Genomic DNA, 27,235 nt, shown 5'->3' on the forward strand with positions numbered 1-27,235 from the left:
AGAAAACGATCCGGGACCGACGAGCTTGAAGAACCATGGCGCGCTCGTCATCTTCGATCCCCGACGACATCTTTCAAGAGGGTGTCGAAGTTTCGGAGCAGGGTTGAGTTGAAGAAACCATCATCAGTGCCTCCGAAGCAGATGATTCAGATGTCGAAGACATCACTCCAGCTTAAAGGGCCGTGAGTACAGACGTCGACCCCGACCCACACCCCCCCTCGACACTGTCAAAGAAGGCTTCGGTACAACCTCCACCTTCGGTCCCAGGTGCACACCGAGACACTGCTTCCCATGCCCTGCCTTCGGGCCCGGTAAAGAAGCCTATTAAGCCTTTAGGTGGCTCGGGCTCGAGTCAGCCTACCCTCGGTACCGACAAACAAGCTCCGGCACCGAAGAAGAAGGCGTCCTCGTCCTCATCCACGCCGACCGCTGCTTCGACGTCAAAGCACTCGGCTTCGAAGGCTAGCAAAAGCTCCTCGGCATCGACAACACCCTCGGAGCCGACTAAACAACGCCCACCAAAAGGCCCCAATTCTTCCAAGCCAAAGACCTCGGAACCGAAAAAACAGCAACCGGTTCCAACTGATAAAGACTCTTCAAAACTACACGGTTCCAAGCCTAGAACCGCTACCGAGTTGACGCCGAAAAAACTTACGGCACCGAAACCCGCGACTCCGAAGGATCTGTCTCCCACAGATGAACTGTTTCGTCCAGATCCTACCCAAAAGACTCTAATAAAGGATCCTAAGACTGGTCATTTAATGCTTAGCATCAAGAAAAGACCCCTGGAAAAGCCTGTGCCCGCACCGCCACCAAAGAAGGGAGACTTTGCTACCTCTCCATTAAGGATCCCTTCTCTTCTTCCTCCTCCTCCTCCTCCCCCCCACCACACCGCTCTCCCACACCATCAACTACCCCAATAGATGATGATGATGATGACATCACATCAGATGATGAATGGGGAGGTGCTGACGATAAACCCCTTGGGGACCCTACCCCTACTGGCTGCCCTGACCCCTGGGATGATTACAGTGTCCCAGACGTCCCTTACACCCCGCAAGATGATATTTATCCCTCCAGGCCTTCCCCTCCAGAGGACAATATATCGGATTCAACCAGCTCCTTCACAGAGCTGCCCAATACCACGGGGTTGCCCTGCATACAGACCCAGTAGAGGAGGATTTTCTTATGGACACCTTCGATACTACACAAAGGTCCACCTCAACTCTTCCCATGCTTAAAGGGGTCATTAAGCATGCATCAGAGATCTTTAAAGACCCAGTTAGAGCTCGAGTCATTAACCCGAGAATAGAAAAGAATTATAAAGCTGCCCCTACTGACCCAGTATACATTAAAGGCCCCGCACCACTAGACTCCTTAGTAGTGTCTAATGCAAGGAAGAGGGCAAATTCCCAAACATCAGGTGACGCGCCACCACCAGATAAGGAATCAAAACTCCTAGATGCCTCTGGCAAACGCACAGCGTCACAGGCAGCAAACATTTGGCGCATTGCTAATACACAAGCGCTGCTAGCCAGGTGTGACAGGGCACATTATGATGAGCTTGAGTCCATAATGCAGCACCTTCCAGACAAATATAACAAGCATTGGCATAGCCAATAGGTCTCGCCTTTGGGCGCTTATAAGTGTTTAGCCATGCAACAGTTGCATAACTAAACACTTACAAGGTTCCCAAAAGCGAGACCTATTGGCTATGCACAGCGGCCGTGAAAGTGATCGCGATCACGATCAAACATCAAAACGGCCGTGCGGCCGCGAAAGTGAAAGTAATCCCGGTAAAACACTGCGCGCGCGCCCGCACACATGCACTGTAGCTCTAGGCTGGCCTGGTAGCACTTTTTGGAGCCCTCTCAATAAGTCTCGCCAGACCAGCGCATGCGCTGGGTCAGGCGAGACCTAAAAACAGGGCTAGTGAACTCATCCAGGAGGGCAAAACCATCACTAACACCTCCATCAGGTGTGCCCTAGATGTAGCAGATACCGCCTCAAGGGCAATAAACACCAGTGTCCTTTTGCGCAGGCATGCCTGGTTACGCATATCAGGTTTTTAACCCAAAGTCCAGAGTTCTATACTCAAACAGCCTTTTGATGAGCAACACCTATTTGGCCCCAACTTAGACGTATCCCTTGAGAAAATGAAAAAGGATACAGACACCGCCAATTCTATGGGAGCCTTGCAATCGCAAGCTCCCAGACGGTCCTTTCGACGCTCATCCTACAGAAGCACCCATAGGGGCTACTCCTCAGATAGTCCCTCCACCTCTTACAAGGCTCCCACCCAATCTACCTTTACCATAGGTTACCAAAGGGGTGGTTACAGGGTGGAACAACAGCAAAGGCAGAGGCAAAAACAACAACTCCCGCTCTGCCTCCACCTCCACCCCATGACTTCCCTCCACTTCCCCCAGACCATTCCACTCCAGTCGGGGGAAGACTCCACCAATTCCTCCCTGTCTGGGCAAACATCACTTCAGACAGGTGGGTACACCAAATAATTCAATCAGGCTACTGTCTCGAACTAACATCTACCCCCCGACCATACCACCCAAACACCATCCAATGTCACAAGAACATCTGTTACTATTAAAGCAGGAGGTAATCTCCCTCCTACAAAAAAGTGCAATAGAACCAGTATCCCTGCACCAACAAAACAAGGGAGTTTACTCCCTTTATTTTCTCATACCAAAGAAGGACGGATCTCTAAGGCCTATTTTAGACCTCAGACCCCTAAACCTCTACATACACTCAGACCACTTCCACATGGTCACGCTTCAGCAGGTCCTTCCTCTACTTTCCCAGGGCGACTTCATTGGTACTCTAGACCTCAAGGACGCCTATTTCCACATTCCCATTCACAGCGCTCAGAAAATATCTCCGATTCGTAGTGGACGGTCAGCACTATCAATTCAAAGTACTCCCATTTGGAGTCACCACAGCACTAAGAGTGCTTACCAAGTGCCTAGCAGTGGTGGCAGCACACCTAAGAAGACAACACATCCATGTCTTCTCATATCTAGCTGACTGGCTCATAAAAGCCAGCTCATACAATCAGTGTGTACAACACACTCACGCCACTATTCAACAACTTCACGACCTGGGGTTCACAATAAACCACGCCAAGTCCCAGCTGCAACCGCCCCACACACAACAATACCTCAGTGCCACAATAGACACCTCAAGGGCGCTAGCCTATCCCAGCCCCACCAGGATAGCGAGCATACAAGCCCTCATAACCAAATTTCAGCCTCAACACTCACTTCCAACTCGAGTGTTCATGCAACTCATAGGGATGATGGCCTCTTGCATATTCATAGTGCCTCATGCAAGACTCCAGATGCGTCCCCTCCAAGAGGCTCAAGGTACGTAACTGATCTGGTGTTGGTAGACGGTCGTACCCATCGCTCTCTGCAGTGGTGGAACACCAAGAATCTTTCCAAAGGGCGACCGTTCCTCGAGCCAGTTCCTCAAATAGTCATGACAGCGGACGCATCGCTCTCCGGCTGGGAAGCTCACCTACTACATCACACCATGCAGGGCAAGTGGACGCCACAACAAAAGTTACTCCATATCAACCACCTGGAGTTACTAGCCATATTCCTAGCCTTAAAGGCATATCAAAAACAAATATCAGGCAAGACTGTCTTAGTCCGCACCGACAACATGACAGCCATCCACTATATCCAAAAACAAGGCGGGACACATTCTCTCCAGCTCTCTCAGCTCGCACAGAGCATATGGAGGTGGGCTATACCTCAGAACATTTTTCTCCTAGTCCAACATGTCCCGGGAGTCCAAAACACAATAGCCGATCTGTTGAGCCGTCAAACACAACAAATCCATGAGTGGGAACTTCATCCACAAGTTCTTCAACCGTTTTTTCAGATGTGGGGGCAACCACAGATAGACCTCTTCGCCACCCCAGAAAACGCCAAATGCCCAAGCTTCGCCGCCAGGTAGCCTCACCCATCGTCCAAAGGCAATGCGATATGGATGAACTGGTCAGGCAGATTTGCGTACGCTTTTCCGTCTCTCCCACTCATTCCACTAGTGGTGCGCAAACTACAGCAAAACCCTTTAACGCTCATCCTAGTTACTCCAACTTGGGCCAGACAACCATGGTACACCACACTGCTGGAACTCTCCGTAGTTCCGCACCAATAATTACACCTCTCTCCACGCCTCTTAACCCAGAACCATGGAGAGATCCAACACCCAGACCCAGCTCAGCTCAACCTAGCGATCTGGCTCCTGAAGTCCTAGAATTTGGTTACCTTAACCTTCCTCCTGACTGTATGAATATCATCAAAGAAGCTAGACGGCCTACCACTAGAGCATTCTTTGCAGCCAAGTGGAAACGGTTTGTCATATACTGCCATAACAACAACACTGACCCCCTAGATGTGTCTATCCAACACATCATAGGCTACTTATTACACCTCCCAAGATGCAACTTAGCCTACACGTCTATCAGACTGCATCTTTCTGCCATAGCAGCATATCTACAAAATAGACAACATCTTTCACTTTTCAGATTACCTGCCATAAAGGCCTTTATGGAAGGACTCAAGAGAATAATTCCCCCCAGAGTACCACCTTCCCCTCTCTGGAATTTAAACATCGTTCTCACAAGACTAATGGGGCCTCCATTTGAACCTCTACATAAATGTGAGCTACAATTCTTAACATGGAAAACTGCTTTCCTAGTAGCCATTACTTCTTTACGAAGAGTTAGTCAACTGCAAGCACTAACCATTCAGGAACCTTTTCTGCAGATGCATCTTAATAAGGTTGTTCTCCACACTAATCCTAAATTCCTCCCTCCCTTCCACCTCAATCAATCTGTGGAGCTGCCCGTATTCTTCTCGCAGCCACAAACAGTCGCAGAAAGAGCTCTTCACACCTTAGATGTCAAAAGAGCACTACTGTACTACATAGAGAGAACACAACCTTTTCATAAGACCAAACAACTATTCGTGTCATTCCCACCACCACACAAGGGCAACCCCATATCAAAATCTGGGATAGCTAGGTGGATTGCCAAATGCATACAGATTTGTTACCACAAAGCAAAACATGCATTATCTGTTCCTCCTAAAGCCCACTCTACACGAAAGATAGGGGCTTCAATGGCATTTTTAGAGAACATCCCCTTAGATGATATCTGCAGAGCAGCTACATGGTCTACACCGCACACATTCACAAAACACTATTGTTTTGATGTACAAACTAAACATCAAGCTAGTGTGGGCCAAGCTGTACTCAAAACACTATTTCAAACTACTGCAACAGATACTCGTGGTCACCGCTAGGAGGGGCTACTGCTATACAATCTATGCACAGTGTGTAATCTGCAGCTCATATGCCTTGAACGTAATATGCTACTTACCAGTATGCATCTGTTCTTGGCATGTAGAGCTGCAGATCTACACGTGCCCACTCGCCTCCCCGGGCATCTTTCCTGTTTCTTACTAAGCTCCATCATTTCCCTGCTGGCGAAAAACAATCTGAGGATGGAGCCCATGCGCACTACCATCCAAAGGAGGAGTCACATACCTCGTGACTTCCAAAGACTTTCCAAGACAAAAACAAGTGCAAACATCTGGGCCCAACACCAGATGGCGATCTATGCACAGTGTGTAGATCTGCAGCTCTACATGGCAAGAACAGATGCATACTGGTAAGTAGAATATTCCTTTCTAAATTAGGTGGGCGGACCATTATGATGGCAGTAAGGAGTATCTTTACTGCCAACATATAAATCAGCCCCAAAGTGATTAATTAAATAATTGAGTAGTGGAAAGTGGTTTGGAGGTAGGAAGGTGATCTCATTCTTGAGGTAATGAGGTTTGATTCAGGACCCCATATCATAAGAGGTCTATCTGTAGTGGCCAAATGTTCGTTAAACTATGAGGTTAGTTGACCAGAATAACAGTCAGTATGTGAGTTCTTTATAAGAGGTGAGCCACCAATGATCTTGTCAGTCTGCCCTTGGCCTACCATCCGTGCTGAACAAATGGTACTTTAGGTCTCTGGCCACTGGCATATCTAGTGTTGTGCATGCTCTGAATGTCTCAGAATGCTTCATTTGGAGGATTATTATTTTCACATATCTGCCTGTTTTTACTTTCTTTCGACAGGTCGGATGTACCTCTTCTATGGGAACAAAACCTCTGTTCAGTTTCAGAGTTTCACCCCTACTGTCTCTTACCCTGGAAACCTGCAGAACCATATCCTTTTACTGCTGGATCTCATACTTACAGAAAACCAGGACTGGCATTTTGTGTCGTGTTGGTGTCTCCCCAATGTCTTTTGCTCTCGCTGTAACCTGTCTATTCTCTCTTTTTCATTTCTACCACAGAAATTGTGAAATAGAGACCAGCAATATTTCAGATTTAACTGATTCAAAATATAGCAGCTCTCTGTCTTTTCCTATATCCACCTTCCTATATTTTCCTATTCTACTGCTATACATCTCTTCCTTCCTCTCTCATTTCCTTGCAAATCCCTTCCTTTTGCGTCTCTCATTATTTCCTATTGGTCTCCCCATGTCTCTTTTTCCCTTCCCCCTTGCTTCCTACCCGTCTCCCTCCTGCTTGTCTTTTCTTTCTTCCCTCTGACCTTCTCTGACCTTTCTATACCCCGTTCCTTTCCTTTTCTCTTCAATCTCGATCTCCCTGTGAGCCATATTTTTCTGTCATGTAAGTTTGCCTTTAACATAACTGCTCACATCTAAACATCCAGACAAAGCCAGTGGACCCTACTGTAGAAGGAGGGGCTCAGGTGCAGCAGGTCCTAAACATCGAGTGTCTGTCCGACTTTAACGAGGTTCCCCTCATGAACATTAAATTTAGGTAATTGCAGCATGTGACTATGGAACTCTACAGGAAATCTACCTGTAGTTGAGTATTGAGTGTATGTGACCATGGTGTGGTCCTTCTTTAGGTGAGTTTGCCTAGAGACCTGTTCAGTGCAGCACTGCTTTTGGTGTGTTTGGTGAAGATGTGATAAACCTAAGGGTGATTTTGCCTAGTGTCCAACACATTTCTTGGTAAGTCTGCATAGGGCCCAGTCCATATCTGGTTGTGTTTACCTAGAGTCCTTTTGTGCGCTGTGTGAGTCTGTACAAGCTAAACACCTGTTCTGAATAGGACATTGGAAAGTCTCATTCAACACTGAATGTGTCTGCTCAGGGTCTAGTCCTCCAATGGAAGAGTATGTTCAGGGTCCATTCCAAATTTGGATGCTCTACCTAGGATCCAGTCCGACTTTCAGTGAATTGGTCCCAAATTCTATTAACCTCCGGGTTAGTCTGCTTTTAGACAGGTCCTTCAGTCGGTAAATTTTTCTAGGGCTAGTGCTGCAGTGTTGGTCTGCCTCGTGTCTTTTCATCTCCAGGTTGGTCTTCCAAGAGTCAGGTTCTGCTCTGGGCAGACCTCAACAAATCTACTCGCCCACTCACTGTGGCAGGTCAGATTCTATCAGGGCGAGCTGTATTTAGGGCCTTCTTACCCCTTCTGGCGAGCTGACAAAACAACAGGTGTTCAGTGCACTCACTAAGTGACGTAGCATTAAAGATGCTTATACATGTTGTTTTTATCTTGTCACATTTGTTCTGTGTTCAGAGACAAAGATCAAAAGTCAGTTTACATCTACAAATATTTTTTTTCTCTGACTGCGAAGTTCCAGAATTTTGTAAAGTGAACTGTCTTGATAAAGTGCTGTACGAAAAGTATAAAATAAAAGGCTGTAGGATGTCATGTTTTATTCCAACACACATTTAAATAGCAAAAAAGTGAACTGTACAAACATTTCAAAATACATTTCAGTTGTTAGGAAAACCTTTGGTTTGTAATTATGTGTGATAAAAAAAACAATATTTTAATAGGATGAAAACAAATGAGAACAGGTTACTTGGTGATGTGCAAAGGAAAAATATGTTTGCTGAAATCTAATTTCCACAGATTATTGTTTATACACTATATCGTTTTATTAGTGAAACTGCATGTTTAATTAACTAAGAGGCAAGTCAGGGGTCATGTGTACCCTCTATGTAGGCTAGATTCGTAGTATGCAGGGAGCAAATGTTTAGTCTATTAAATCAAACTAAATAAGTTTTTTTGTACAGCAGCAATGCCAAAACACATATATTGGAAGGTGCTCTCATATGTGATAATGAAGAAAAAGGTGGCTCTAAAAAAATTTAATATTTATATAGGATGACATAATGAGACCGGTTAATGGGTTAAGCACTTTACAGTTAAGTCGAGTAGATTATTCATATTACTAGACCTGCAGGTCTAGTAACATTTTTCTGATTTTTCGAGGCTTTCTGGGAGAGTCTGCCCCTGGGTTCAGCCCAGATTCGGGTGGTCTACCTAGAGGTTAGTTCAAAACTGAGTGAGGCTGTTCCATATTCTATTAATTTGAGGTTAGCAAGCAGGGTCTTCCCTAGAACTATGGGCAGATTTGCATGCAGATGAATTTTGGATGCATTTGTCCAGAGTCCAGCCCAAGTCTGGGCAAGTTTGTCCAAGGTGCAGGTAATCTCTGAGCATGTTCAGTGTCTCATGCAGCAGCAGTATGTCTGATCATGATCCAGTCTGGATAAGGATACGCCTCTCCAGGGTCTGCTCTGAATTTGTGTTTCAAAAATTGATCCCTGATTTTGACCAGATATAACCCAGTTCTGGCTGAGTTTATTCAAACGAACAGATCTAGCTACAGTGACCCAGTGTGCAGAGTCTAAATAAACTGTGAACATGCTTGACTTGTCTCGGATCTACAAAGTACATATACATCTTCCCACCATGCCTCCATACTATTGGTACATGTATTGGGAGAGGACTAGTTCTCCTTAGCCAAAAAAAAGTGATTCTTTAAGAAAACTCAAGCTCTGCATTGTTCGATCTTTATTGATACTAATAACCATTAACATATTTTCCCACTGAGTGCGGCGACCCCTTGAACACATTTCATCAATATATCTGTACATATATCGGTGGAAAGGGTGAAGACTTCAACTTGTCCATATTTTGCAGAGCATCGTCCAGATGCCTATTGCAGGAAAGATTTTCCATTTTGTAGTCTGAAATACCTATTATTTAGTCTCCTGCCTATTTGTCTAAGTAATGATTAAAAGTGCAGCCTAATAGGTTTATATTATGAGAGTTAGAAATGATTCCTGCCCCATTAAGGCTACAAGAGATTCCATTACCTATAATGATTTGTACTGGCAGTTGCTTCACAGAGTCCGTTCTTTTTTTTCTTTTTTACTCATATGAGTGAGAAACTGTAATACACGGGTTGATTTCACACCTGTTTTTCGTAGAAACTTTTTATCAGAATATTTCTTTTTCTGCTTTTACTCAATGCTTCTTACATATGACAAGCAAATAAAGCCCTTTTTACCCTTTCTATTCTGCCGATTTGTTCCTGTCAGAATGTCTTCTCTTTATATTAAGTGCCTTATCTAGTGTGAGAAAGAATACTGCTTTGGATTCACACCAAATGTGTGGAGTGTCAGACTCCTCTCGTTCCGTAAAGGGTTGTGACTTTTACTAATAAATGTCAAAGAGGGGCGTTAAAAATGAGAAGATATAAAACTCTGTGGCATGCTGGAAGTTCTAAGGTCAAAGGATAAGAAAATAGCTAAAAAGCTCTCCAGGAAACACTGTGTTCGAGGCATATGAGCTGCAGATCACACACTAAGCATAGATCGCCATCTGGTGTTGGGCCCGGATGTTTGCACTTGTTTTTGTCATGGAAAAGTCTTTGGAAGTCACGAGGTAGGCGACTCTTCCTTTGGTTGATAGTGCGCATGGGCATCGGCTCCATCTTCAAGATTGTGTTTTTTCCGCCATCGGGCTCAGATGGGTTTCTCGCGCTCCAGTTCGGAACCATTATCGATTCCACTCTCGACGCGCAATCCTTCACTCTTCTCCGGTATTGTTTTCGATCGCGATCCCTAAGCGTCGCTCATCTTTTCAACATCGAACTCCTCGATTCCGGTCGTCGACGAAGGCCTTCGGGCCTACCTGGGCATTGGTATCTGGCTCATGGAAAGGACGCCATTCAAGAAATGTCCTCAATGTGGGTCGAAATTTCCCCACACTGATCTGCATGAGGTGTGCAACCTCTGCTTGTCTCCGGAGCACGAGGCCAGAGACTGTGCAGCTTGTGCCTCTGTCTGCTCGAAGAAGACCATTCGAGATCGTCGAGCCAGGAGAACAATTGCTCGCTCGTCGGCGCCCATTCCCAATGACATCTTCCAGGAGGGCGTTGATGTACCTGAACAGGAGCGCATCGAAGAAGGCCCCATCAGCGCCTCCGAAGCCGATGACTCCGACATCGAGGACATCACTCCTGGGCAGTGGGTCGTAAGTAGAGACATCGACCCGACCCCCTCCCTACATCATCGAAAAAGGCTTCGGTCACACCTTCACCTTCGGGCCCAGGTGCACACCGAGAGACTGCTTCCCATGCTCCACCCTCGGCACGGTAAAGAAGCCTACTAAGCCTTCAAGCGACTCGGGCTCGAGTCAGTCTACCATCGGTACTGAGCGGACACCGGCACCGAAAAAGAAACCGCCCTCCTCCTCCGTGCCGACCGCTGCCTCCACATCCAAGCACTCTGCATCGAAATCTACAGGCACCGCCCCATCCACTCCGAAAAAACACTCGGAGCCGAGCAAAAGGCCGATCCCTAAAGTTTCGGCTTCACACCCTTCGGAGCCGAAAAAAGCCTTGGATCCGAAAAAACACCCAGTTCCACAAGCGGCCACAGAGACTGTAAAACACCAGAGTTCTAAGCCAAAGGAGTCGGTGTCGCGCAAGTCTTCCGAACCGAAACGGTCGGTGCCGAAAGACCAACCTCCATCAGAAGAGCTGTTTAAACAGAAAACTCTTCTAAAAGACCCTAAAACTGGTCAGCTGACTTTAAGTACAAAGAAGAGACCATTGGATACGCCTGTACCGGCTCCACCACCTAAAATAAGCGACATTGCCATATCTCCTTTCCTACAATGCCCCGAAACTCTGGAACACTCTTCCCCTCTCCCTTCGTAGGGAAGCCAACCATCTGTCATTTAGGAAACAACTTAAAACCTGGCTATATCTATAATTCCACCTCCTCCTTGACTCGCACTCCGCAGCACTGGGATGCCTCCGGGTAGCCATGCGCTATATAAGCACATCTTCATTCATTCATTCATCTCCCCTCAGGGTCCCTTCTCCACCACTTCCCCCACCTCCTCCCCACCTCCTCCTCTACCTAAACCATTCTCCTACAACATCTCCTCCACCAATGGATGATGATGATGACACCTCTGATGACACAGGAAGGAGTCCGGATGATGAGCCACTAGGGGATCCACCTTATTCCCCTGACCCATGGGACGATTATAGTACTCCAGATGTCCCTAATGTTCCACAGGATGACATCTACCCCTCCAGGCCTTCCCCTCCAGAGGACACAATGGGTTTTCATGAGCTTTTACACAGAGCTGCCCAATACCACGGGGTTGACTTACATACTGACCCTGTGGGAAAGGATTTCCTTATGGACACCTTTGATAACCCACATATGTCCACCACTATTCTGCCCATGCTGAAAGGAGTTACCAAGCATGCACCTGAGGTATTTAAAGATCCTGTCAGGGCTAGGGTTGTAAACCCCAGGATTGAGAAAAAATACAAGGCTGCCCCAGCGGACCCAGCATACATTAAGGGCCCCATACCACTAGACTCCCTTGTAGTCTCCAATGCTAGAAAGAGGGCCAACTCTTAAACATCAAGGGATGCTCCACCCCCGATAAAGAGTCCAAACTCTTAGACGCCTCTGGCAAAAGAACTGCTTCACAGGCAGCTAACATATGGCGTATCGCCAACACTCAAGCACTGTTGGCTAGGTACGATAGGGCACATTCCGACCAACTTGAAACCCTATTGCATCACCTCCCGGACAAATATAAGGACAAAGGCAATCAACTTATACAAGAGGGGAAACTTATCACCAACACCTCCATTCGTTGTGCGCTGGATGTGGCAGATACCGCCTCCAGAGCTGTCGACACAAGCGTTCTCCTGTGTAGACATGCCTGGCTACGCATTTCAGGTTTCAAACCTGAAATTCAAAGTTCCCTCTTAAACCAACCATTCGATCAGGAAAACTTATTTGGACCTAATGTTGATTCATCCCTTGAAAAGATGAAAAAGTACACGGACACAGCTAAATCAGTGGGAGCCTTGCAATCGCAAGCTCCCAGATGTTCCTTTTGTCATCCCTCTTACAAAGGCACCTCCAGAGGCTACACCTCTGACAACCCCTCCACCTCTTATAATACTCCCACCCAGTCTACATTCACCAGAGGTTACCAGAGAGGAGGCTACAGAGGCAACAATAACAAAGTTAGAGGCAAGACCAATAACACCTGCTCTGCCTCCACCCCTACCCAGTGACTTCCCACCGTTCCCCCGGCCCATTCCACTCCAGTCGGGGGAAGATTACAACAGTTCCTGCCTGTTTGGACCAACATCCCCACAGACAGGTGGGTGAGACAAATCATTCAATCGGGCTACTGTCTAGAACTCACCTCTACCCCCCCCAAACATACCACCCAAACAGCGCCCAATGTCGTTGGAACATTTATCACTGCTCAAGCAGGAAGTCATCTCCCTCCTACAAAAGAGTGCAATAGAACCAGTTCCCCTGCACCAACAAAACACAGGAGTTTACTCTCTGTATTTTCTCATACCAAAAAAGGACGGCTCTCTGAGACCTATTCTGGACCTCAGATCCCTAAACCTCTACATACAGTCAGACCATTTTCACATGGACACACTTCAGCAGATCCTTCCTCTTCTTTCACAAGGTGACTTTCTTGCCACTTTAGATCTCAAAGACACCTACTTCCACTTTCCCATTCACACATCTCACAGGAAATATCTCAGGTTCGTATTGGACGGTCAACACTATCAATTCAAGGTACTCCCTTTCGGAGTCACCACAGCACCCTGGGTATTCACCTAGTGCCTAGCGGTAGTGGCAGCCCATCTAAGAAGACAGCACATTCACGTCATCCCATATCTAGACGACTGGCTCATAAAAGCCAGCGTGTACAATACACTCACGCCACTATTCAACTACTCCACGACTTGGGGTTCACAGTAAAACATGCAAAGTCTCATCTACAACCGTCCCACATACAACAATACCTAGGGGCCACAATAGACACCTCAAAAGCGCTCGCTTATCCCAGTCCAGCCAGGATAGCAAGCACACAACCCCTCATAACCAAATTTCAGCCTCAACACTCTCTTCCAGCTATCGTGTTCATGCAACTCATAGGGATGATGGCCTCTTGCATATTTATAGTGCCACACGCAAGACTCCAAGAGTGCCTAGCACGCCAATGGAACCAGGCTCAAAGTCAGTTAACAGATCTGGTGTTGTAGACGGTCGCACTCACCGCTCTCTGCAGTGGTGGAACACCAAAAACCTTTCCAAATAGCGACCATTCCTAGAGCCAGTTCCACAAATTGTCCTGACAACAGACGCATCGCTCTCCAGCTGGGGAGCTCATCTTTTACATCACACCATGCAGGGCAGGTGGACTCCTCAACAGAAATTACTCCACATCAACCACCTGGAGTTACTAGCCATATTCCTAGACCTAAAAGCATTCCAAAAGCAAATATCAGGCAAGGTTGTCCTAATCCGCACAGACAACATGACAGCCATGTATTACACACAGAAACACGGCAGGATACATTCTCTACTCCTCTCACATCTAGCACAAAGCATATGGAGAGGGGCTGTACTGCAGAACATTTTACTCCTGGCCCAACATGTCCCGGGAGTCCAAAACAATATAGCCGATCTGTTAAGCCGTCAAACGCAACAGATTCACGAGTGGGAACTTCATCCGCAAGTTCTTCAACCATTTTTTCAAATCTGGGGCCACCCTCACATAGACCTTTTCGCCACACACGAAAACGCCAAATGCCCAAGCTTCGCTGCCAGATTCCCACACCCATTGTCCAAAGGCAATGCGATATGGATGCATTGGTCAGGCAGATTTGCGTACGCTTTTACGCCTCTCCCACTCATTCTATTGGTGGTGCGAAAACTACAGCAACACTCACTGACTCTCATTCTAGTTGCTCCAACTTGGGCCAGACAACATTGGTACACCACAATACTGGAACTCTCTGTGGTTCCGCACTAAAAACTGCACCTCTCCCCACGCCTCTTAACCCAGAACCATGGAGAAATCAGACACCTGGCCTCAGCTCAGCTCAACCTTGCGATCTGGTTCCTGAGGTCTTAGAATTTGGTTACCTTAACCTTCCCCCTGACTGTATGGACGTAATTAAGGAGGCTAGACGTCCCACCACTAAGGCCTGCTATGCAGCCAAGTGGAAAAGATTTGTTATATATTGTCATAACAACACCATCAATCCTCTAGATGTGTCTATCCAACACATCATAGGTTACCTACTACATCTCCAAAGGTGTAACTTGGCTTATACATCCATTAGGTTGCACCTCGCTGCCATAGCGGCCTATTTACAAAATAGGCAACACTTATCACTTTTCAGGGTGCCTGCCATCAAAGCATTTATGGAAGGCCTCAAAAGAATAATTCCTCCCAGAGTAGCACCCTCACCTGTGTGGAATTTAAACATCGTTCTGACAAGACTAATGGGTCCTCCATTTGAACCTCTACATAAATGTGAGCTACAGTTTTTAACATGGAAGGTTGCTTTTTTAGTAGCCATCACTTCTCTTAGAAGAGTTAGCGAACTCCAAGCACTAACCATTCAGGAACCTTTCCTACAAATACATCATAATACGGTTGTTCTACAAACTAATCCTAAATTCCTCCCTAAAGTTATTTCTCCCTTCCACCTCAATCAGTCTGTAGAGTTGCCAGTGTTCTTCTCGCAACCTCAAACAGTCGCAGAAAGAGCTCTCCACACTAGATGTCAAAAGAGCACTGCTTTATTACATTAAAAGAACAAAACCTTTTCGTAAGACAAAACAGCTTTTTGTACCCTTCTCACCACCACATAAAGGCAACCCCATATCAAAATCTGGGATAGCAAGGTGGATTGTCAAATGCATTCAGATTTGCTATCACAAAGCAAAACGAACATTGTCAGTTCCCCCTAAAGCCCACTCTACCTGAAAGATAGGGGCTTCAATGGCATTTTTAGGAAACATTCTCTTACATGACATCTGCAAAGCAGCTACATGGTCTACACCGCACACATTCACAAAGCACTATTGTGTAGATGTGCAAACAAAGCAGCAAGCTAGTGTGAGCCAGGCTGTAATCAAAACGTTATTTCAAACTACTGCAACAGATACTGGTGGTCACCGCTAAGGAGGGGTACTGCTATACAATCTATGCTTAGTGTGTGATCTGAAGCTCATATGCCTCGAACGGCAAATGCTACTTACCAGTATGCATCTGTTCTTGGCATGTAGAGCTGCAGATCCACACACGCCCACCCACCTCCCCGGCTACCTTTATCTGTTCCAGTTTTATCTTATTTAGATATAGCATACATGGGCATCTTATCTGTTTCTCACAAAACTCCATAATTCCCTGCTGGCGAAAAACAATCTGAAGATGGAGCCGATGCCCATGCGCACTATCATCCAAAGGAGGAGTCACCTACCTCGTGACTTCCAAAGACTTCTCCAAGACAAAAACAAGTGCAAACATCCGGGCCCAACACCGGATGGTGATTATGCTTAGTGTGTGGATCTGCAGCTGTACATGCCAAGAACAGATGCATACTGGTAAGTAGCATTTGCCTTTCACTGGTATTGTGTCTGCCACCCCATACAACCCCTACAGAGTGATATCCAGATTGGGAAAGGTGATAAATCTGAAATGCGACGTTATCGTTATTCTCACTGTCCCGTTCACCATTAAAGACCACAGCGTTGCTTGGTCCCAACATGCTTCCCTTCGAAGACTGGCTCGAAGTTGACAACGAACCAGCATCACCGGTCTAGCAAGTCAACCATTTCAAAGCATTTAAGCTGTCAACAGGATGACCTTCGCCATTGAATTGTTACAGACGTACGACCACATTTCCTTTGCCATTGAGCTAAACTATCCAGTCGACATCACCACAGCATTCATTGGCGGCACTGCTACTGCCATGCCACCTCGCAACGTCACCCAGTCAGTGTCAAATTTTCGATGTTTGTATCCTCTGCTGAGCTCCCTTAGATGAGAGAGAGACAATCACCAGCTGATGGATCGTCTTCATCACCTGTATGGCCTCTGCATTTTGTCTTTCCTGCTGAGGACCGATGGAAGAGCCTGCTGCTTAACCTAGGTGAATGCCTTCTATTCAAAACATTTTGCTGTCACATTGAAGATCTTCAGGTGGCCATGTTCTCCCTGAAGCTCCTTATTCTCCTCTGATTGATTCAGGCTTTCCACACATGCCTAGGAGGGAAAGGGATCTCCATCTGAATCTCCTTCTTGTTCAAACTTAGACGTTGGGGCTTCATAGTCTTCATATACATATGTATCGCAGGTTCTATCTAGAGAATGGCATAACCCCCTTTCATGAAGCTTTAGTAAGGCAAGCCTCAAAATTGAATATCTCCATGAAAGTACCACACACAGCGGTATCTGTAATAAGGAAACCCTTCCACCAAGGGCATCACCAAGGCCACTTATTCGTTGATGCTATGTTTACTGGAATTAATGGAGGAGACATTACTACATCCTCCCCTCGCTCCCCCCCACGGCTGGTCCACAAGACCTGGATTTTCTCAAAATATTCCCCAGGCCACTCGCTGTTATTGTGAGGTTCATTAGAAGGAAGCATGCCTCAGTCCTCAAAACTTCCATATTGCATGACAGGAAGAGCAAGTGGATAGATGGAGGAGGTAGGAAAATATGCAGAAAAAGGCTACAGCACTTAGGATCGCCAGTGCCATTCCCCTCCTTTTACACTATGGCTGAGAACTTTGGGAGGGGCTCGAGTGTTTTGCTGAAGACCTACCAAGGTGAGTAGACTCTCTGGTATCCAGTCAAGTGATTAGACTCCGAGGACTTGACAGTATTGGGACACTGTCATGGAGTCCCTCTGAGGCATTCATCTTTGTTGTGCCTCACTATGCTGAAAGCTAATGCATCACAAAAGAAAACTTTATCTCTCGGGCTCTTCTGTTGCCAGTATACTGATAAGGAAATAGTAAAAATGAGGAGTAGCCACTCAAGACTGTGGGTCTCAAAGAAAAGAAAAATAATTCTTCAAGTCCCAATGCAAACATAGTGTCTGCCATTACAACCCTTGGAGGGTTCAGTCTCTCACTGGCGATATCAACAATAGAAGCTGCAAAACGAGTTATCACTCTCTGCAGAGAGGGGCTCTAAAAATAAAAATACTCAATCAGAACCATCCAGCGCATTGGGTAGTTCTCCCTCTAAAAACTTCTAATGATGCCTCAATACTCTCCTTCCATTCGAATCTTCAGAAGGGGTCGCTGTTCTCAGCAGGAAGAGTGGGAAATGATCACAAAAGAAAAGTGAGTTCTAACTGTTGCAAACCAAGGGAACTCCACATTTCAAGGCAGTTTCATTCATTATTCCACCAAAACCAACTTCTTGGTTTCAGTTACTCAACTTGAATAAGAAACCTCTTCTACTAAAGAACTGTGCAGGTGAACCAGTCCATGTCGTAAACAGGGGAAAGTGATCAGTTCAGGATATTTTCAGAGCCAGAAAACATCCCAAACATCACATAGATATTGGAACTAGGCCTAGTCAGAAAGTTGATCTTTATCAACTTTTCCCTCACCTCAGGGGATTGGGTAGAGGCTGTGCATCTACAAGTTGCCTAAATCCATATTCCTATTACAAAAAAGTACAGGAAAATGCCAGAGGTTCATAGAAGGAACATCTCAATACGTGGTGCTTCCTGTTGGTCTTTAATCTGCTCCTCAACCTTTTTTGAAACCTGTAGCAAGCCACCTTCAACATCAAGGAGTATTCATCTACCCTTACTAAGATGATTGACTGACAAAGGCCGTTTGTTTAACCTTACCCAAATGCCATGCCAAAGATTTAGAAGTTTATTAGATCAGCATTTCTACCACAAATGCTGTTCATTGTATTATGTGGTACATTGTAATTCATAGCAGTTTTGGGTATGTATGTAGAGAGTTAGTTGAAGTGTGGGGGTTGCAATATAACAGGATTTACGTAAATAAGTATTTACAGACTGTTTACACTTGGGCAAAAAAAATAAGAAGGGGGACAGGGAGCTAGTTAGAGGGAGGTCCTGAACCAATGCTCCAAACGTTAGTGCAATAATGTAGTGGTATCGGTTCCTAAGGGAAAAGGGGGAGAGGCATGTAACAGCTAGGTCGGCTGTAATCCCTGTATGGTGTCTCCCAGTAGACTTGAGTGTGCCAAGAGGAGAGAAAGAGTACTCCTATATAGGTCTTGTGGTGCCCTCACACACCCTTGCGAGTGTATAGCATCATCATTGGGCAGGTGCTCCTCGTGGGGGTGGCGCTGCAGTCCCTCACGGGCCCTTTTTAAGGGGCTCTCTGGTGGAGATCTTTTAGGAGTTGCCGCATTTGTGCATGAGGGTGTGTGGGTCAGGACGTGGTGGTAAGTGAAAGATAAAATGACCAAAAGCACAGAAACAGTTTATTGGAAAGCCCTTTGAATCAGCATAACAAAGTCACGGGGATGGAGATGCAAAAATACTGCTGAATGAGAGGGGATACTAACCAATAAGATCCCGCTGCTCTCAACCCGTGTGGTGATTATCGAAAGTGTTCTAGTGTAGAAGTAAGGTCGACATGTTTTGCGCTGTATTATGGTCCCTAATGGATCCTAGAGCGCTTCATCAGGACCAGTGAGAGAGAGTACAGAAATGGGAATCGGGAACAACACCCTATATTCCCATGTGTCCTTTTATAGATTATGATACATAGGTACTGTAGCGGCACACGTAGTTATGCGTGTACCTTGTGTTTGGCCTAAAGGAGACAAAAACATAAGGGGGGGAGGAGAAAAAGAGAGAACGAATGTCATATTGCATCCATTAAAGTGGTGTAAACGTATAAATGTGCTAGATGCACGTGTGCCAATGCCCCTAGTGCGGGTTGCAAACTGGAAGCATGCACGAATACCAAGGTGTGGTGCTACATATGCTATTTCAAGAATGTGTGCTTCATATAATCGTAGTGAGAGTTTCAGATGAGGTCATGATCGTCCTAGAGTCGCCTGGGTGACGAAGGTAAGGTACGAAGTGTCTGGGCTACGGAACGGCGGTCGAAGTGGCTTTACAATGATTGGCTAGTCGATATAATCGGAAGTGCAGGGAAATAATGCAAATACCAAAAGAAATATAGTAGTTATTATAAAAAACATCCACAAATATGCGCCATGTGCGAGTGGTCGTCAAGTGTAAGGGTGCTGAAGAACACGGACGAGCCTCCCCGTGACTCTACCTCCAGCATCCGTGGATGTCGGGTAGGTCGTCCCGCACACCTGGAAGAGCGCGAAGTAAGTCTCTCGCTGTCCCGCTGCCGTCCACTTGAAGAAGTACTCGGGTAATACTGTCGGAGTCACTGTTCCCAGTAACCCCGCTTGTCTTCTTCTTCTTTTTGCCCTTTTTTCTTGTCGTTTAGCTGCCTCTACCTTCCTACGGCATTGCTGAGGAGGCTCATCCTTCATTGAGGGAGGGTATGAATATAATTTTTATTTGTTAATCCTTGATTATGACATATCCGTTATTCTCGTTTGCATTACGCATGTTTATGAAGGGTCACACCATGGTTTTTACGTCTCTTTTTCACCTATTACGAGAGTTTCTTACTCTCCGCCATGCTCTCGACCCGCCCCCTCCACTGCGCTGGTAGGCTCGTCCGTGTTCTTCAGCACCCTTACACTTGACGACCACTCGCACATGGCGCATATTTGTGGATGTTTTTTATAATAACTACTATATTTCTTTTGGTATTTGCATTATTTCCCTGCACTTCTGATTATATCGACTATCCAATCATTGTAAAGCCACTTCGACCGCCGTTCCGTAGCCCAGACACTTCGTACCTTACCTTCGTCACCCTGGCGACTCTAGGACGATCATGACCTCATCTGAAACTCTCACTACGATTATATGAAGCACACATTCTTGAAATAGCATATGTAGCACCACACCGTGATGTTCGTGCATGCTTCCAGTTTGCACCCCGCACTAGGGGCATTGGCACACGTGCATCTAGCACATTTATACGTTTACACCACTTTAATGGATGCAATATGACATTCGTTCTCTCTTTTTCTCCTCCCCCCCCTTATGTTTTTGTCTCCTTTAGGCCAAACACAAGGTACACGCATAACTACGTGTGCCGCTACAGTACCTATGTATCATAATCTATAAAAGGACACATGGGAATATAGGGTGTCGTTCCCTATTCCCATTTCTGTACTCTCTCTCACTGGTCCTGATGAAGCGCTCTAGGATCCATTAGGGACCATAATACAGCGCGAAACATGTCGACCCTACTTCTACACTAGAACACTTTCGATAATCACCACACGGGTTGAGAGCAGTGGGATCTTATTGGTTAGTATCCCCTCTCATTCAGCAGTATTTTTGCATCTCCAGCTCCGTGACTTTTTTATGCTGATTCAAAGGGCTTTCCAATAAACTGTTTCTGTGCTTTGGGTCATTTTATCTTTCACTTACCACCACTTCCTGACCCACACACCCTCATGCACAAATGCGGCAACTCCTAAAAGATCTCCACCAGAGAGCCCCTTAAAACGGGCCCGTGAGGGACTGCAGCGCCACCCCCACGAGGAGCACCAGCCCAATGATGATGCTATACACTCGCAAGGGTGTGTGAGGGCACCACAAGACCTATATAGGAGTACTCTTTCTCTCCTCTTGGCACACTCAAGTCTACTGGGAGACACCATACTGGGATTACAGCCGACCTAGCTGTTACATGCCTCTCCCCCTTTTCCCTTAGGAACTGATACCACTACATTATTATTGTTTACACTTGGGTTCTAGAGGTTGGAGGAAGATGGTGAAAAGTCATTTATTAGGTCATTCATGCAGGATCAAGTGGGATTTTAAGACTTTCTTGAATGTTGTTAAAGAGGTTATGTCTGTATATCAGTGAGGAGGGACATAGTGCATAAAATGTTAAAGGACCAAACTCTAGATGAGGGACAGAGAGGTTTCAGGTGAAACTGCCCAGTCCACTGTTTGCAATAGGTACTGCAGATTCAAATGAGTAGTGCGTCATGGACAAACAACCAGCTTGGATTTCATTAGGGAAGTTTGGAGTGTGCTAGGGTAATATGAATGGGTCCATGCCCCAGAGTTTAAGAATTACTCGAGTGTGTTTCGTACTGTACAAAAACAACTAAGTGGCTGTTTCAGTTCAGTTGTCTATTCTGTTCATGGCAAAGCTATTAATGAGTGCTGGGATGTAAGAAGAGATTAGATTTCCCCAATACTCGTTTGAACTGTACAGTCCTTGCTGTAGTTAGAAATCGACAATGGATCATTGGTGCAAGAGGATCATGAAGCACATTGAACAGAATTAAAGTTACCATATTTTCACATAGAAAATCCTGTGTCTCTAGCTAGTTTTCAGAATTTTGCCCTATATTGGGCATTAAAAATCTGTGATGGAAAGTCCTTTTGCACTGCGCTTTGCCATTCATTTTAGTGCTAAGGATTGTATGTGTTTGACACCACCTTATAGCTGTGGTAATTTGAAGTACAAATACCGCACAAGAGCAATTTGCACTTACTGAAACATGTGCAAATGTAAAAAAAAAGATCATCCTGAATTGAGCACTCAAATATTCATTACACCCATGTTTAATTTGGCGTCTATTATTGAATAAGCATAAGTTGATCTCACTGTACAAGTTCTGCGTGGGCAATTTCCTAAAGGACCTAACTGAAGGAAACTTCTTGGGTAAAATAGTCTAATGGCGCAATACTGTGTAAAGCATGGTGCATGATCTATGGCTCCAACTTGTAAAAGGCATAGTTCTTATTCCCTGTAGACCCCCTGCATATATATTTTTAAAAGATAGAAATGAAAGTTTCAGTTTTTATTTGGGTTTATCAATAAAGCAAAATATGTTCTTAAGTTGTTGAAACATAGTGATTACTCTACAGATCTAGATGTATGGAGCATTATTAACTCTCCATCAACCCTGCTGACTATCTATATACATTTTTTGTAGATTTGCAAGATGCCAGCTGTTTCAAAGGGTTTGACTGTAGCAAGTCTGTGCATTCACTATGCTTAAATCTCCTGAAAGTGACAGAGCAGTGCTGTGTAAAGGTACACCCATCCCCTCCTGTTCTAGGAGAATGATCTCATTAGTATAAAGAAAGGAAGATTATGGATCAGTAGACAGTAGTCACTAATGTAAATACATTTTTACTAATTCAGGCTATTTCCAGTAGAACGAACCTTGTGTGCAACCCTACACACCTTCCATATAGTCTTGTCAAATTTTAAGTATTTTGTTTTCCATATCTTTTTAATACATTTTTCAACAACCAGTAAACACGTTGATTCAAAAACAGGGTAACACACTGTAAGAAAGTGGCTCTGTATATACTGTTCCCAAATAGGTACAGTGTGTACAAAGTCCACAGACCCCAGAGGTTAAAGTTAGATATAACCTTACTCTCTAAAGTGGTAGCTTGGTCGAGCAGTAAGGCAGTATCAGAGGACAGTGTAAAGCATTTGTTGTACACACTCAGTCAGCAAATGGTCTCACACACTCAAGAACTGAACTCTAGGCCAATGGTTTGTATAAAAAAATATATGGTTGTTTTATTTTAGATTCATAATCAATGGGGAATGGATCACTTGTACCTGCAACCAGGGTCCAGATCGCTCTATCCTTCAGTACTCAAAAATTGGTTCTTGGAGAACCCTCATTCACGTAAACAGGTCGTGGGGCGGTTTATCTTGATTCTCCGCCTTTCTTTAAATACGTGACAGCATCATCATTGGGTCTCTTTTTATGCTTCCTCCACCTGGAGGGAAACACTGGGTTTCACAGTAGTGATCAGAGATTGATAGTGAAAGGTGCTCAGGTGAAGTGTGATGTTAAAAATGTCTTTCTCATACTCCCTAAGAAGTAACACTTTTATTCTTTCTGGTGTATGGGAAGACTATTACAAAGATGAAATTCGTGCAAAAAGGACTATTTATGAGTCCGCTGCACTGTTAATGTTCAGATCTAAGGTCGACATGTTTCAGCCCTTAAGATGCCCCTGATGGGTCAATGGGCTTTCTTCAGGACATAAACATTTTTTTTTTGTGAGAAGAGGTTTTGTCCAGTTCTGAAAGATATAAGAGTAAATACTCTAGGATCAAGGTCGATGGGACCTTAAGGTTGGCAGTACCTTACAAAGTCCCAAATCGGGCTTCCACGGGGCCGCTGATAGCGCAGTGCCTACTCCTCTGTAGGCTAAACACGACTTGTGCTGGCGCTGTTGTCAGGATCCCGGATGGCCATCTGGGATCCTGACAACTGTGCCAGCACAATGTTAGGTCCTGAAGAAAGTCCATTGACCCATCAGGGGCATCTTAAGGGCTGAAACATGTGAAAAAGTGTTACTTCTTAGGGAGTATGAGAGAGACATTTTTTAACATCACACTTCACTTGAGCACCTTTCACTATCAATCTCTGATCACTACTACGAATCCCAGTGGTTCCCTCCGGGTGGAGGAAGCATAAAAAGAGACCCAATGATGATGCTGTCACGTATTTAAAGAAAGGCGGAGAATCAAGATAAACCGCCCCACGACCTGTATACGTGAATGAGTGTTCTCCAAGTACCTATTTTTGAGTACTGACGGATAGAGCGATCTGGACCCTGGTTGCAGGTACAAGTGATCCATTCCCCATTGATTATGAATTAATGACAGGAAGCCGAATGGATTACAGCTTCTTCTGGCTCCCCCCCTCTCCTCATTGTAACAACTGTTTTATTTTAGAACCAACAATAGGTATCAAAATATACTTTTCTCAGAATGAGATGCTTTAGTTAAATACTTTGCAATAGGCAATTGACTTTGGTAGGTAATAGTTACAGTTTGTTGCAATAGGCAACATCATTTCAAACACAATAATACATTGAGCTCAATGGGAATTTTAAGTTATGTTCAATTGATTTCTCTCAGGATTACTTTTCTAACTCCAGGACTGGATCCTATAGTCAGTCATGGGATAGTCCTTGGAAACAAGTGAGTAAATTCGTTTTAGTTACTGTTGTGATTTTTAAGCAATATTTTGCTATTTTAAAAGTTGACACTTGGAAACTTTTTCTAATCAAATTACCAATGTTATCCTGTGGAAAGAAATTCACTAAGCAAGTAAGTGGGGTTATGGTTACGTTTTCTAGGTCAGTGTTGGATCCTAGATCCAGCACTAGTGTACCACCTGCAAGCAGTTGAGAAACTGCGTTTAAGTTACACAGGCGATTTTTAAGGAATATTTATAAGTTTGCAAAATCGACACTTAGAAGAAATTTCACAGAAAAACAGTCAATGGTTTCCTATGGAAGAATATTCAAGTTACGGGTAAAGTATGTTCTCGTTACTTTTGTAATCCAGTGCTGGACTCCTAGGCTCAGTACTGGGGCATCTATCTAAAACAGGTAAGTAATTACGTTTTCACAGTTGGTACGATTCACTAAGAATATTTGTAGTTTGCAAAAATCGACACTTAGAAGAAATTTCACAGAAAAACAGCCAATGGTTTCCTATGGGAGAAAATTGAGTTAGTGGTAAGTACAGTCGTAAGTACTTTTCAGGGTCAGTGCTGGGCACCAAGATCCAGCACTGGGATCTCTCCTAATAGCAGGTGAGTATTTCCGTTTTCGTACTCGGTTGATTTTAGGTGAATATTTTAAAGTTAAGAAACTCCGCACTTAGAAGAAATTTCAAGAGAAACCAGTCAATGTTACCCTATGGAAGAAAAGTGAGTTTTCGGCTTTTGGGTAAGTACTCGACAGGCAGAGTTAAGGTTCTGGGCATAGACTCAGGGGTCTCCCAGGGTCAGGTAAGTACAGTTGTTGCACCCTCAGCGGCACAGGGGCAGCCAGGTGCAGAGTGAGTTAGGCCCAATGTTATCCTATGGAAGGCAGGGGGCCCTTGTTTGGTGGCTGCTGACTAGCAGGCCATGCGGCTGTGGGAGCTGGGCTCCTGGTCACTTGCTCAGGGCAAATGGGGGAAGTAGATAGAAGTAGAAGTTGCACTGCCAGGGCCACTCGGGCGGCTGGGTGCTTTTGAGCCTTCGGGCGCTCAATGGTTTTCTATGGAAAAGCTCAAGGACGAACAAAGGCTGCAAGCTCGGGGACGAAGATTCTTAAGGTGTCACCACCACTTCGAGAGGTAAGTTGGGTAGTTAGAGGATAGGTAGGTACCCAGGAGTCGGGCCCAGGGGGCCGCAGGGCACCGGGTGCAGGGGTGCCTTCTGGTGTCGGGAAATCTTACCCTCTGTTAATCGTGGTTGGGGGGGTCCCTGGTTCTGAGGCTGCAGGCGTCGTCAGGAGCGTCGAGGTGGGTCCTTGGGTGCCGGATTCGGGGTCACAGTCACCGGGGGACGTCCTCTGGGTCTTTGTCCACTCCGGCACAGGCCAGGCTTGGCAGGTGCAGAGTGTGCAGGGTTCGCGGTTCCGGGCTGATGCCAGGGGTTAGATACTTGCTTTGAGCAGAGCCTCTGCTCGTGGGAGTCCCAGGTGCTCAGAGTCACAAGGTAGCCAGGACCTCCAGGGTTTGTGAGGTTGCTGGCCACAGGAGGTGTTGGGATTTAGCACGAGCAGGTTCGAGGGTCGACAGGCTGGTAGGGCTGGGGCCAAAGCAGTTGGTGTCTTCCTCTTCTTAGCAGCTGCACGGCAGGTCTTCTTTCTTCTTGATCTTTTTTTGCTGTTTTAGAATCTGGAATCTAAGGAAGGACGGTTCAGGGCGCCCCAAAATACTAAATTTAGGGGCGTTACAGGTAGATAAAGGGCAGGGATCACTGGGTCCCTGTCCTGGGGTAGGTACACCCCCTATCCTGCCACTCTCCTGTGGGAGGGGGGCAGTGGCCTAGTCCTGATTGGGTAGGGCTCCCCATCTTCAAGATGGCGAGGGCCCGGAGATGTGCTTCACCTCGCCTCCCCCACCTGAGGGGTGGGGTTGGCAGGGCTGGCACATCCCCTGTCCTTACTTGGAGTTTCAGGCTAGTCTTCCCGCCAGAGTGGGGGTCAGAACCGGTAGGGGCCAGTTGCTGAGTACAGCTAGTGGCCTGGAGAAGCTCACAAAGGCGGAATGCCTTTGAAGCTTCCACCTGCCCATCCTGGGGGAGGAAACCTAGCACCTCGCCCAGGATGTGCATTGTTGCAGGCCCAGGAGAGCAGGGGCTCTCCACCCAGGGGTCCAGCAACCTGTTTGCTGTGTGGCAGCCTAGGCAGCCTCTCAGACAAGACGTGGATTGTAGGTTAGGTTTCAGGGGGCATCTTTAAGATGTCCTCTGTAGTGCTTTGTACATTAAATCCCACACTGGGATCAGTGCGGGTTTAATGTGCTGAGAAGTTAGGTACCAAACTTCTCATTCTTCAGTGTTGCCATTATGGTGCTGTGGAGTTCGTGTTTGACGAGCTCCCAGCACCATATACTCTTAAATGGCAGCACTGCACTTACAGTGCCCAGGAATGGACCTGGGTACTGTAGGGGCACAGGGCTCATGCTCCTGTGCCCACACCACTGGCATAGGGCACCCAGCTAGAGGGGTGGCTGATGTATGCCAGGGCAGTGTAGGTTGTGGGCATGGCACACAGGAAAGTGTGCCATGTCGACTCTTTGTTTTGTCTTGTACCCAGACACTCAGCCTGCAAGGGCAGTGTGTTTGTGTTAGGGTACAGGGCCTCTAAGGGTGGCACAATAAGTGCTGCAGCCCTTGGAGGCCTTCCCTGGTCACAAGGCCCTGGGTACCTAGGGTACCATTTACCAGGGGCTGACGTGTGGCCAGGGTTTGCCAATTTGGGTTTTAGGTTTTAGGGAAGGAACATAGGCCCTGGGCACCTGATTGGCAGGAGTTCAGGGCACACTCAGTCAAAGTACATTCAGCATTACAGCAAAAAGTGGGGGCATACCATGCAAGAAAGATGGCACTTTCTCACACAC

General features: G+C 46.0%; 1 protein-coding gene across 2 annotated transcripts in view; it reads left to right on the forward strand.

Moving 5' to 3' along the window:
- Window positions 1–27,235, forward strand: part of LOC146809392 (AP-2 complex subunit alpha-1) — a 297,343-nt gene that overhangs the window by 241,365 nt on the left and 28,743 nt on the right. For both annotated transcript variants that reach the window (XM_085616210.1, XM_085616211.1), the window contains 2 exons: window positions 6,159–6,248; window positions 6,749–6,872. In XM_085616210.1, the coding sequence (XP_085472336.1) occupies window positions 6,159–6,248; window positions 6,749–6,872 (214 nt within the window). The remainder of the gene's footprint in view (window positions 1–6,158; window positions 6,249–6,748; window positions 6,873–27,235) is intronic.

This window comes from Triturus cristatus, chromosome 7, assembly GCF_964204655.1.
Source record: "Triturus cristatus chromosome 7, aTriCri1.1, whole genome shotgun sequence".
Taxonomy (NCBI): Eukaryota; Metazoa; Chordata; class Amphibia; order Caudata; family Salamandridae; genus Triturus; species Triturus cristatus.